This window comes from Carya illinoinensis, chromosome 6 (genome assembly GCF_018687715.1).
Source record: "Carya illinoinensis cultivar Pawnee chromosome 6, C.illinoinensisPawnee_v1, whole genome shotgun sequence".
In the NCBI taxonomy this organism is placed as follows: domain Eukaryota; kingdom Viridiplantae; phylum Streptophyta; class Magnoliopsida; order Fagales; family Juglandaceae; genus Carya; species Carya illinoinensis.
In genome coordinates, this window is record NC_056757.1 from 23,778,793 (window position 1) to 23,792,640 (window position 13,848).

Consider the following 13,848-nt stretch of genomic DNA (forward strand, 5'->3'; position numbering starts at 1 on the left):
ATGAAAAATACATACTCCACAGTTGTTGTGGCCCCATGTATTCTACGTGTAAATACATACTCCACAGTTGTTGTGACCCCATGTATTCTACACAAACTTGACTTAACATGAAAAATACATACTCCACAGTTGTTGTGGCCCCATGTATTCTACACAAACTTGACTTAACATGAAAAATACATACTCCACAGTTGTTGTGGCCCCATGTATTCTACGTGTAAATACATACTCCACAATTGTTGTGGCCCAATGTATTCTACACATCACAATGCAGTTAAATACATACTCCACAGTTGTTGTGGCCCCATGTATTCTACACAAACTGAATGTACTCAAGATAAAACGTGACTAGAATACGAAAGGACTGGAGCCCTGACGTAACATAACGTGATTTGAACATAACTTGAAATACATGACCAATTTAAGATAGAAACATTTCGTAACATGGCATAACATATAATAGACAACATATTTAACATGACATACTTGTAATGTACAGTAATACATGATAGAATATATTATATAACAGATAAAAATTGATGACAGAATAAATTCTGTATAATAGATTATTACGTGATAACTTGGCATGGCATGACATATATGATAACATACATACATACACTGTAGTTCCTTTACTTAGCACACATACACAGTAGACTGCTAGTAAGTTAAAAGCTAACTTACCTCGATCTCCGCGTTTCTTATAAAACTTCAAGTGCGACCACGAGGAACTGTAATTAGTGATTCTAAAAGTTAGAACTAAATCACTAAATATTTGAAATATGGAAAATACTAACTTAAAGAGTAAAATTTTCATTTTACTCTCTACATGTGGGAAAATGATCGTTTTACCCATAACTTAAGGATTTTGCATACTAACTCCAAAAGTTTCTAAAATTTACATTCCTCATGTAAATTTTGTCCTAAACTTAAATATCAACTCAGAAAAATTTAAAACAAAACACAACTATGAAGAACACACTATGGCCGAAACATCCATAGGCCATTTCCCTTGATTTTTGTTGCAATTCTTTCCAATTTCAAAACTCATGCTTAAACCAAAATTTTGCAACAAACATCTTCCAATCTTAAGTTCAAAACCATACTTAAAACATCCATTTAGAAAAAGCTAATAATTAACACCAAACTTTTTTGTAAAAAGATCCAAGCACTTAAATCACAAGTTTTGACCTTAAATCAAAACATCTCCAAGAATTTTAAAAAATCAAATCTTACTTCTAATATATTCATAATATCATCCTAACATCAACCATGCTTTAAATCATCAAACTAAAGTCACCAAAATCACAAAATAGCATTTGGAGTTTTTGGTTTTACACTTAGTCCAAAAACAGAAACTTTTTCCTCAACTAGTTTTGATAAATCTCTTGATCTATGACTTATAAATATATGATCTTCAAACCAAACCATCACATGGTTTAAAAAGATGTTCTAAAACATATATAAGCTTCTAATTCAAGATCAAATGATTAGAAATTAACCAAAACATAAATTTAGCCAAGAATATCCACACTTTGGCTTATTTGAATATCTCTTTGCATAAAATTTCATATCTTTGAAACTAACATCAAATATCTTCAAAATAATAGTATAACATGTATATAAGATACTTAGGATCCTCCAATAAAATTATTAAAGTCATTAGAATAGGTTTAGACCACCAAAGAGTTAAGCTTTCTCAAAACAGAAACTGTTTTTCTTCTTCCAGTTTCTAAGTTTCTAAATCTAAGAAAATATTTCATCAAAACCTTTAATCATGCAAAAATCCTCAACCAATAATCACATATACATGTTAAAAATACTCCATAAAAATTTCGGACCAATATCTATCCATTAGCTTGGTCAAAAACTCCAAACTATAACATATTCTCCAGTTTATCTCCCAGAATGACCTTTTTATAGTTTACACAATATTTTACTGACCAAATGATCTTCAAATGGGGCAAATAAGATATCCATGTAAACTAGACTCAAAAAGGAACAACTTATATGAAGGAGATTTTATGATAAAACACTTACAAAAGCTTCGAAATGGGTGTGCAAAAGACCTCCTAAAAGCTGTCCGAGAGAGAGTGTTTGATATTCTTTCAATGGAAAGTGTAAATGAAGATAATTTCGTGGGGAGAGGTGGCTGGAGATACTTATGGATGATATATGGAAGAGATGAGGCTGGAGTTGAGAGTTGAGTGTAGTTTTCTCCTACCCAAAATATCTATAAAAGATTATCTCATAATATTCTATCCAATAGTATCTACAAAAAATCAACTTAAGATATTTTTATCTAATAATATCTATAAAAATCAACTCAAAATATTTTTACCCAATAATATTCATGAAAATTACCTCAAGATATTTCTTTTTATCCAATAATATCTACAGTTTTGAACAGACGTTTTGTCCGAAAATATGAAAAAATGTTATTGCGTCATAAGACTTTAAATAACCCTCCGAGTCTAATGGCACAAACCATAATACATTTTGACACTTCTAACTATCTCCAATAATCAAAAACACACTTCTGATACCATAGCAAATAATAACACTAACTATGTAATTAAACAAAAACCTATACGATTAATGGATTCGTGAAAACTTATGGGGTTTTCACGAGGTTCCTAAAGTTAATGGAAATTTCAAAATTAAATTTCTAGTGGGCTGTTACATCCTCTCCCCCACCCGACAACCCCACCCCCACCTGACGTCAATGATGTCTCCCAAATGGATGGGAAAACCCATGGGAGAGTGAGGTTAAAGGTAGGGGAAATCAAGGCTATGGATGGCTAGGGTAGGTCGATGGTGGCTAGTGGAGGCTCGAGGTGGCGGCTGGAAGCCGTGGGTGGCAATATACGATAATTTAAGGTGGAGAACTCATATATGGGTGAAACCCATTTTGGGAAAGAAAGGGAGAGGGCTACCATGCTATGGAAGATCGACGATGGCTGGGGGGGAGGTGAAGGGCTCGGTTGTACTCGACGGTGGGGTTGGAGGTTGATGATGGTGATGGTATTAGCGGCAAACCATGTAGTAGAACCCATTTCGAGTTAAGAGAAGGGGCTGCGCGTGGGGGCTTCCGTGAAGGTTTGAAGGTGGTGGCTGATGGCACTGCAGGTGGCACACGGTCATGCAGGGCTAGGTGATCTGAGAGAGGGATCGGGTAGGGGGAGGGGGTGTTAAGAGATGGGTGAGCTGAGAGATGAAAACGTTTTGTTTATTTTAAAAAAAATGACACGTAAGATGTGCTACAGATTAGCCGTGAACAGTGGCTAATCTGTAGCAAAACTCTTTTCATTATAATTATTCTAGGATTTTAAAGTTTTTAATATTGTCTAATAATATAGTTTGTTAAATGGGCATTTTTTTAAATCTTGTTAAAAATTAGATACTTGTCCACTTGTGATTGTGATGATACTTGTCCACTTGTGATTAGTCACATCATATCACGATATGTCAAAATTTATTTTAGTAAATTAATTAAATTTGGATGGATAGACTATTTGATACATAAGTCTTACCATAATAAAAGGCTATATACTAATTTCGTCACAATCTCCTTTTCTCTCTCTCTAGGTGATCTTGCTCTCAACTAAAAACCCAAACATCCCATCTTCTCTATTTAAAAGGGGTGAAGCTCAGCCTCCTTCTCCATATTGGGTTTTCCAAAAGTTGACTAGCCTTTTCTTTTTCTATTTCTATTTTTTTCCATCCATAGCAAGGAAAATTGATGATCTATTGCTTTCCGGCATCCAAAGACCACCACTGGCACGCACCCTATTGCAGGACTCTCCAGCCATCAATCCTTCGGATAGTCGAACCAAAATGCCAAATGAAGTGGCACGTACATCTCATGCGAGGCTCAAACCGAGGGTGAGATCCACATGTCGTTGCACCAAGGAGAGTCCGCTGCCACCATGCTTGGCATTTTCAAGGCTAGCAACCTTGGATCCTTTAGATCCGACCAACTTCCACTCTCATAGTGTGGTGCATGGCCTCCACGAGCGCCCCCAGTCCCTAACGGTCATCTATTGGTAATTCAACATATCTCCTGTTTGCTATCTTCATTTGTTTTAGCTTCTCCTAACCCAAGATTGTGGGATCGAGGTAGTGGAAGTCTTATTCAACCAGTCAAGACTATAGAAATGCAACACAAAACATTTCACTGCAACTTCCAGTCATAATATTATAGTCTCGTCTATCAGACTGTATCAGAACTGCTTCATGTGGCTTCTCTTTATGGAAAATAGGTGGGGGTCAAGTCATTGACTCCATATTTTTTTTTTTTTTCTTTCTTTCTTGTGTTGTATTTGCTGATTTGGGATGAATGTTGGGGTATCCCATCTTTTTTACTGTTGTAACTTGTAACTGTTAAATATATCTATAATATACTTGCCTAGGGGGAAAAAAAAGTCTATTTGCTATTAGAATCAAAACCTCAAGGACCACCCACTGGTCCCACCCCTTGCAGCATCGAGAAGCTGGCCGTGGGGGCACTGCGGCCACCCTTGGACTGGTTCCTACTAGGGAGCAGAAAAAAATTCTGCATGGGCCGCTTGGTAGGATTGGATATCGATGCACATATTTCAACGGACCGAGTAAAGATCTCTCACACCATTCTCAGGCCCAGCATGGTCTTCGTAATGGAAAGCCCATTTAAAATTCCATCATTAACCCCAATCATCGACAAACCCTAAGGGTAAAATCGTCAACTATAAAATCCATCCGTCCATAACCCGTCGTCCCCCAAATAAATCCTCAAACCCTACCCTCATATATCTCTCAGGCCTTTGCCGCCGAAAACCCTAGCGGATAGAGAGAGGGAGAGAGAGCGAAGGAAAATGACGACCCGGTTCAAGAAGAACAGGAAGAAGCGCGGGCACGTGAGCGCTGGACATGGTCGCATCGGGAAGCACAGGAAGCACCCGGGAGGCCGCGGAAACGCCGGAGGCATGCACCATCACCGGATCCTCTTCGACAAGTACCATCCTGGGTATTTTGGAAAGGTCGGTATGCGATATTTCCACAAGCTCCGCAACAAGTTCTACTGTCCCATTGTCAACGTTGACAAGCTCTGGTCCCTGATCCCCAAGGACGTCAAGGATAAGGCCTCCAAAGACAACGCTCCTCTCATCGACGTCACCCAGTTCGGCTTCTTCAAGGTCTTGGGCAAGGGAGTCCTCCCGGAGAACCAGCCCGTAGTCGTGAAGGCCAAGCTCGTCTCGAAGATTGCCGAGAAGAAGATTAAGGAGGCCGGTGGTGCCGTTGTCCTCACCGCTTAGGTTTTGTTGCTTTGGTTATAAGTTACATTTTGGGTTCATTTTAAATTTTGATTTATATAGGAACTACGTTTAACCTTCTGTTTGTGCTATAAGTATTGCGTTCTGAGTTTTAAACGATGGGATTATTTATGCTTATGTTTTTCGCTTTGGTAGATTTTGTGTTTATGCATAATATTTTCATTTCTGATCTGTGAGAAGAGCTCATTTGGTAGATCGTTCGCCATTTTGCCAAATTGTTCAACTACATTTTACTGGCTGGATAGGTTACTGTCGTAATTGTATGTGCTTTTGTATTGGTGCTTTCTTGTGTTGTTCTTAGCAATTCATTTCTGTTATCAGTCTTTGATAATAAGATGCCTGATTTTTGTTGGGAATTATTTTTATTGGTGCCGGGTGTCTGGGAACAAGGTCCCGATTAATCCCGGGGGTGCATCTTGTCGAGTTTTTCGTGCAAGTGCAATTCAGATAATTCAAAAAGAAATTCCTCTAGTTGAGCAGCCTTTAGAAATTGTTTACACCCAAGAGTAGAAGCATACCAGCAAGACCAAAACTTTCTTGTTGTTAAATGTTATCCGTCATATTGTAAAGTTCTTGTCATTGTATAGTAGCTGTGACGTATTCTTCTTGTGTAAGACTTGTGTGTAGAATTAACAATTTTTTTTTCTATTCTATGTGTTGTTACTCGTTAACGGTATAGATTTATGAAATAGAACGTTTGCCCCTACATTTAGTCATTACTCCCATATTTTGTAGTTTATTTTACGGATAGTCTTTGAAAGCTTCTCTGGTCTTCTATATTGGTATTGTTTAACTGGTTAGCAATAGCTTGGCTCAAGGCACTCTCTCCAGATGTTATATGGAGAATGTGACTGGGTGCACGATATGTGGAGATGGGTACTAGCTTGTGGATTTTTCTTATTAACTTGATCTTTTTATGTTTCTTCTCGGTGTTTTGGTTTATATTTCATCTGCATCTGTTGCCCTTGTGCCTATTATATTGCTTTTGCATTTTGTTCATCCCGAGTCATTTTTTTCTGAAAAACCCTAACGGTATGTATGGTTGATAAAAACATATTTCAAACTATTTTTTTATTCAATTTCTCGTATCTACTCATAAAAATAAAAATGATAAAAAAAAAGGAGTACATATGTTCTCGAGAATCGGATTTGATGGCTATTCCGCAGTTGAGGTGCAACCCTGTGACGAGATCAATGTACCACTTATTACCCACTCTTTTTACACATTAGGTTAGGCCTCTGTTGATGTTAAAGGAAGCAACACTAATATTAGTTGTTGCAAGTATTCATTGAATCCTTCAATAAGGCTGGAGACTTGGTTATGATTCAAATCTGACTTGAGGACCCTCTCGGACCTGAGCGGCTTTCTACTCTCTAGGACCCTCCTCCCTTTCGGATTCCAAGCTAGTGGTTGTTACTATGTCTATGATCGTATTTGGGCAGGGAAGCCACTCTGGTTGTCTCCTATCTTTTTACCTGGAAAAAGAACTCTAGGGGTAATGTCCTTGGCACACAATGCGATAAGATGACTTCAAAACATTCCTTTTCCAGATGGATCTAAAACTTGTTATCGCCATTATTTCTCTTTACCTTGTTTGGAATGAAGAGTTATAATGTATTTGTATATAATGTGAAATTTAGATATCATTTCACCAAGACGAGCGATGAAAAAACTTCAATTGGTCTTTTAACTAGATCGTGTACACAGGGAGTAGTGATATTCAGTATTCTGTGTATTAGAATAGAAGATAGAACATTTCAAGATGAGATGACTTAAGTTCCTACAGCTGTTAAATGTTCATCATGCGTTCCAATTTGCATCAGAGGTTGGACAATTTAAGATGATAATTTCCTCGCAGAATGTGAATACTTTATTAGTAATTACTCCGGGCAAGGAGTGAATCTTGCTCTTCAAAAACATGTAAACCAAATTGTTGTTGGGGCCTAAACGTTAAGAAAATTGGCTTCTAAGTGGCCTGCAATTTGCCACTGATGTTCTGCAAAAATCGGGTTCATCACTCTTAGGTCTCGGCTGTTTTGTCGACATTGTTCTCTATGGTACCGGTCTCTGCTTGCCCTCCCCATTTCCTTATCCTGTCTTCAGCAATAGAAGCCTGCATTTCACACCACTTTAGTTAAAATCCCTCTATGCTTGACATGGGCTCACTGTCGAACATTACTTGTGTGATTTGAGATTCCCATTCTTGTAAGAAATATATAATGAAGACGATTGATTTTCTTGTGTATGGAAAATTTGTCAAAGTTTACCTCTTTGCTCCAGTTGGTCCTATAAACTATGAAGAAAAGAACACACGTCTGTACAATCGTTCCTGTCATCATTCCATACCAGATCCCCTGAAAATTATAAATCAACACCATCAAGTAGGAAGTTAGTCAATTTCTCATGAATTTGGTTCACTTTTTCTCTATTTATTATGATTCTTTTCCTCTCATGGTCAGTTAAAAATATTTCTCTAGCAGGAGTTGCATCACCATTTTCACTCGATAGAGAAATTAAATAATAAAAAAGAATAATGCTTTCATATCAAATTTTGTCATCTCCAATCACTCGTCATGTTACGGTTATTTTAGGTAGCTGGTATATAAAGCTATTTAAAATGCATCGTTTCATGAGTATGATTGAAGATGACAAAATCTATAAAGAAGATCATTGGTATCGTTCAAAAGAAAATAAAATGAGAGGGAGAGAGAATTACGTACCCTGACACCCATATCGAGCTTGTAACCCAAAATGAGACCCAGAGGGATCCCAAACACGTAGTAACATGCAATGTTCACATAAGCGACAACAGCTTGCCATCCTGCTCCAATTGCCACCCCTGCACAAACAACATTCATCCATTGACTAAAATCATTTTTCTTGACTCCTAAATCTTAAAAAAAAAATGTACAAAAACAAGAGGATGAAGATTACAAAAACAAAATATCTTATAATCTTGTATACCAAAAGATGCAAAGAAATGTACAGGCATGATGAATTCAATAGGCATTCAAAAGGGAGCGGAGCTAGGCAAAAGTTATAGGAACAAGGTTGGAGCTGGTACCTGAGAGAACAGGTTGAACATTGTTAATGACAATGCATGCAGCCAGTATTGGAGTGAGCTCCTTAACTAGGGTTTCTACATCTGTATCACTAGAAAACAAAGATGGGTAGTCGTTTCGTGTAATTATCAGAATGGCGGAGAGGACGATGCCGATTAGAAATGATGTTATCACTGCCACCACTAATGAAAACTTGGCCGTTCTTGGGTGAGCTGCTCCCAATTCATTTGATACCCTCACACTGCAAATTGCAAAATATTCATTTATTTTTAATACCATTTATGTTTTGCAAATAAAGAAACATATAATAGCTTGATTAATGGAGTTCATCCATATATATTACCTTATGGCGGCATTCATCCCAAGAGCTACCATGATTGTCCATCCCAAGATGTTCATGCTGAAACATCAACGACAACAAGTACAGCAAAACAAACAGTCTAAAAATTCACGTTAATAAATCCTAAAATGATTTAAAATTTTGAAGATCTATGCATGAGACTTCTTCTTTCCTATGTAATACTTTGTTTTTTTTTTTCTTTAATTTATTATATTGAAGAAGGCCACGTTTAGGCAATTATACAAATTATACACGGGTAATGACGACCAGTTATATATATATATATATATACATATATATATATATATATATATATATATATTAACATTTCGAGATTTCACCAAACTTTGATTGGTAGGTTTTCCTTCATTTTCAATCGCTTATGGATCATCTTGTGAGATGTATGTATAATATATACAATTTTGGAGTTTGTAGTTCCGGCCTTTTCTATTTTATTTTTAAAAGTAATAAATATAATATTTATATAAAAAATTAATTTTTTATTAATAAACTTTATTTTTTTAAAAATAAATACACGATATTTACATAAGTAAAATGTCAGTCCATCCTAGACAAGCTTAATCATCTAGTGGATATCATTCCAAAAGAAAGGTCAATGGAAATGGTGATGAAGAATGTTAGGTCAATTATTTCTATCATTATTATTATAATTATTATTACTATTTTTTTTCCCTGTCGTTATATTAAGAAAGTTGGTGGGAATATTAGGTTTTTCAAAAGATAATACATGATCTGAGAAGGTGTTCTTTAGGCTCCCGATTGGTTGGTGGAACTTTGACACGTTTTCTTAGATAGAGAAGATCAGATAAAAATTAAAAATTAAATAAAATATTATTAAAATATAATTTTTTTAATATAATTTTTATTTTAAAATTTAAAAAAATTAAATTATTTATTATATTTTATATAAAAATTATAAAAAATTATAAAAAATTATTACTATGTGCAATCCCTCTGGATAAAGAAATCAAAAGAGTCCGAGTTCTCTAGTTGAATACTAATCTGAGGGATATCTCCTTCACTCGAGCAATATTGAAAAGAGAAACAATATTAATAGTTAATTTGGAGTGTGTAAACAAACCTTCTCGCGTATTTTTTTTTTTTATAAAAAAGGTGGATTTACATAAAAAAAAAATTATTTTTTTAATAATAACCCATATTTTTTCACTTACAAATAATTGTACACACCTGATGGGACTTCAACCGAGATTTTTCTTTGGGTTTATTTTTGGTCTTGTATTGGTTTTTTCGTTTTCGTGGGTCCGTCTGTATTAATTGATGTACACATAACATAAATCCAAGGTTGGACGTAGTGAAACTGACCATATGGACAACGCATCAACCGAAACTTCCGCATTCTTCAGATATCCAGCGAATAGGATTAGCGCCATGAAATACCAAACTTCCAAGCTGTAAAATCATTCATGATATCAGCGTTAATGCACCATCCAACGTTGAATGCTCTTGAACCACACAAACTCATATATATATATATATATTTTATCAGTCGAAAATTTTAGCATTTGTCTTTTTATCTTTCTGAATACTATTTTGTTTTAAATATATAATTTTAAAATTCATTTTAATAAGTCACGTAATATCATATTGTAGTATCACGTTAATGTGGCAAATTGAGTAGTATTAATTAGTGGACATAATAACATTTTCTTTTTTCTTTTTAATGTAAATTGCAGATTATTTTGAATTTATGGCATCAATTAATATGATCGAAAAATAAAATTAAAAAAGATTCTATTTTCTGTTTTGGACATTAAGGACAAGTTTGGTAAGTAAGATGAGAATTTTAAATTAAGGTAAAAGTTTAAAATATTATTTTTTAATATTATTATTATTTTAAAATTTAAAAAAATTGAATTAAAATTTAAAAAAGTTAAATTATTTATTATATTTTATATAAAAATTTAAAATATTTATAATGATAAAATAAAAATTTTGAATTAAGATATACCTTCTAAATCTGTCTAAAATGGCCTATTGGTATATATGACATGATTAATGATCGATATTAAATATAAGTTTTTTTATTAAATGGTAGATTTAAATAGTGAGATGAAAATTTTTTATTTTAAATAAAAATTTTAAATATTATTTTTAAATATTATTATTATTTTAAAATTCTAAAACATTAAATTATTTATTATATTTTATATAAAAATTAAAAAAATTATAATAAATTTATCTGCAAACCTACCTAACAAATTTTTAGACCAGTATGCCGAGCATTCAATGACAACAAAAAACTCTCGTACACACTGACGTCATGGGACAAGGATTTTTGTTCTCTCCTTTAATTTTCCATGACAAGACAGGATGTGCTCCCGATTTTTAAGTGAATAATAATCATAATATTATTATTATTTTTATTATATTTTATTTATACATTTATTATTTTAATATATATTATAAAATAATGAAACGATTATAAAAAAAATATATATATATATATATGATAGATATTTTCTCAAATGATTTATATATTTTATTTTCTCTAAAAACGTGGATATATAGTAGAGAAAACGGAAAAAAATTAACTCTGTTGACCGATTCTACCCCGTTTGACAGACCAGCATGAATAAAAAAATAAAAAATTTTATTCATCACCTTTATATATCACATATTATATTTAATTTTTTAATTTTTAATTTTTTCTCTTAATAAATATATAGTATATAGATAATAAGTAGAAGAATTTAATTAATTTAATAATAATAAAATTAAAAAAATATGGTGTATGAGATGATAAGTAGTAAAATTTAATTTTTTTTAATTTTTTTCTTATCAAATGTATAATGTATAGACAATGAGAAAAAAAATTAATTAATTTATAATTTTAATTAAAAAAATATAATATATATATGATGCTTAAGAATGATAAATAGGAAAGCTAAAAAGAATATATCGTATATTATGAGGCCGATCCGTGGCTTACGAAGGCTGAAATTATAAACTTTAGATACAAAAGTTTATTTCTCGTCCAATTAACACACGCACACACAGCATTTAAAAAAATGATTTATCCATGTACTTGTGTTCATATATGTAATGCTATTTGTTTTTATTTTCATTATTTTAATCATACCCCATTTAATATAATAATTCTAACAACTACTCGTAATAAAATATAATAATAAAAGAAAATGATACTTGGTCAGTTGGTCTGGTCATGTGAGTTTATCTTGTTAAAATTCGTTTAGCTGTTGATTTGAATTGAATTGTTTATAAATATTAGTGAGTTGAGATAGTAGAGTGAGTTTTGTGAAACTTATCTAAGATGAGTTTAGATACGTTTAAATATTAAAATAATTTTAGATATATTTATATGAAGTTGAACAAGGTTGTGAATCTAGTGTGTAAAGAAGTATGAGTTAAAAAAGATTATGAGTCTCACGTGTAAAGAAATTTTGAGTTGAGATGAGTTTAGTGATTTATTTTGATATTTAAATGTTAGACTCAACTTAAAATTAAACTAAATTGAATTAATCTTAGTTAAGTGGGCTTAATGTTTGAATATTTTATTTTATTTTTTAATAATTAAATAAGTGACTATTAGTAAAATCAAGTTTTTTATTTTTAAAAAATACATTGATAAGTTTTAAAGAATTAACTTATGAATTGAGTAGCGGCACCCAATAATAAAAGATAAGCGTTTAGAGTCACAAATAAATTTTATATAATATCTTAATTTATTTTATAATAAAAATAATTTTATAATATTATGTTAATTTATAAATTTATTATTTTATAATATTTCTTCCTCCGGCTGAAGTTGAACCATATTTAATAATAGAATAATAAAATTGGAAAAAAAAGTAGTGAGATGAGTTACGAGTACCAGAGCATAACTGCGGAGGCCAGAGATAATCTCACGAAACCCCAAAGATTCTGAAACGCTTTCCATGAAAACCCAGACCAGGCCCGTCCGCAGGTCCCACAGAAAATATATATAAGCTGTGCAACCACTATGATCACCCACGATGAGTTCAGCACCACCGCCGCTCCCACCAGCCCCCATCCCAACTTCAGCATCAACAACCAGCTAAAGAAAGCGTGCAGAACCAGAACCACCGCAGCAATCACCGCCATCACCATTATCTTGCTTTGCGACTGCAGGAACTTGGCGATCGGGAAGTTCATCGCGTAAGCGAAAAGCTGCGGAATCATCCAAATGGCGAAGACTCCCGCCGCTTCCGATATTGCGTCGGTTTGGCCGATGAGTTTCAAGAGTGGCTCCGCAAAGATGTACAGAAGGCTTAGAAACAAAGCCGTGGTCACCAGAATCACCCACGACCTTTGCATGTAGATCCCCAGCATATCAACCTGTCCAGCTCCGTATGCTTGCCCGCATAGCGTTTCGAGCGCGCTCCCCATTCCAAGCTGATTTGATATTGATCAGTATTTGTTAATCAGCTCAACAATCAAGAGAATACATATTCTTCAGAATTTTGATAAAATAGTGCCATTTTGTAGGTACATACCATGACGCCGAAGGAGAAGCCAGCTATGACAGAGTTTTCGATGGAGACAGCTGCGAGTGCTAGCGTTCCGACGTGGCCAGCGAAGACTTGGGTTATGGCACCGAGTGAGTACTGGCATATGGAGGTGAAGATGGCTGGGCCGGCGAGGTACCAGAGCTTCTTTGACTCAACGAGGAACTGTCTGCAGACGTCTCTAAACCCCTTGATCGGAGCGATGTCAGGGACACCGGCAACGAACGTGGCTGCGGTGGGCTGTACCAGCTGCTGCTCCTCCTCTTGGTCTTGGTCCTCGTTCCTGGAGGTCAAAAATGGCTGCTTACCATCCTCCATGAGAGAGAGAGAGAGAGAGAGAGAGAGAGAGAGAGAGAGAGAGATTGGCCTATAGGTTTTAACTAGCTGGAAGTTGTAGATCAAACCTTTAAGGCTCCCATGTCTAGTTCATCAGCAGAATTATATATATTCTCATGCCCCCAACTACCTTTCTTCGTATGACTCAAATTTTGTTTTATCCTACAATAATGGGTTGCGCCTGACCTTTAAATATTTATCTTCTACTTCTTACATCCACTAGAGTTCATGATGGTCTGTTCACATTTTCATTCAAAACAGAAAACAG

General features: G+C 34.3%; 2 protein-coding genes across 2 annotated transcripts; one reads left to right on the forward strand and one right to left on the reverse strand.

Annotated features, from left to right (window-relative positions):
• The first annotated feature begins 4,765 nt into the window (after positions 1–4,765).
• On the forward strand, positions 4,766–5,446 carry LOC122313241 (60S ribosomal protein L27a-3-like). Its single transcript, XM_043128067.1, has one exon. The coding sequence runs from the start codon at positions 4,854–4,856 to the stop codon at positions 5,292–5,294; it is 441 nt and encodes a 146-aa protein (XP_042984001.1). The 5' UTR covers positions 4,766–4,853; the 3' UTR covers positions 5,295–5,446.
• A 1,578-nt stretch (positions 5,447–7,024) lies between these two features.
• On the reverse strand, positions 7,025–13,673 carry LOC122313240 (protein DETOXIFICATION 29-like). Its single transcript, XM_043128066.1, has 8 exons — positions 13,233–13,673; positions 12,590–13,131; positions 10,060–10,146; positions 8,719–8,775; positions 8,378–8,616; positions 8,034–8,152; positions 7,581–7,667; positions 7,025–7,426 (listed from the first exon to the last, which is right to left on the reverse strand). Exons 1-8 carry the CDS (start codon positions 13,560–13,562, stop codon positions 7,334–7,336), a joined length of 1,554 nt encoding a protein of 517 aa, XP_042984000.1. The 5' UTR covers positions 13,563–13,673; the 3' UTR covers positions 7,025–7,333.
• Between the last annotated feature and the right edge of the window lie 175 nt (positions 13,674–13,848).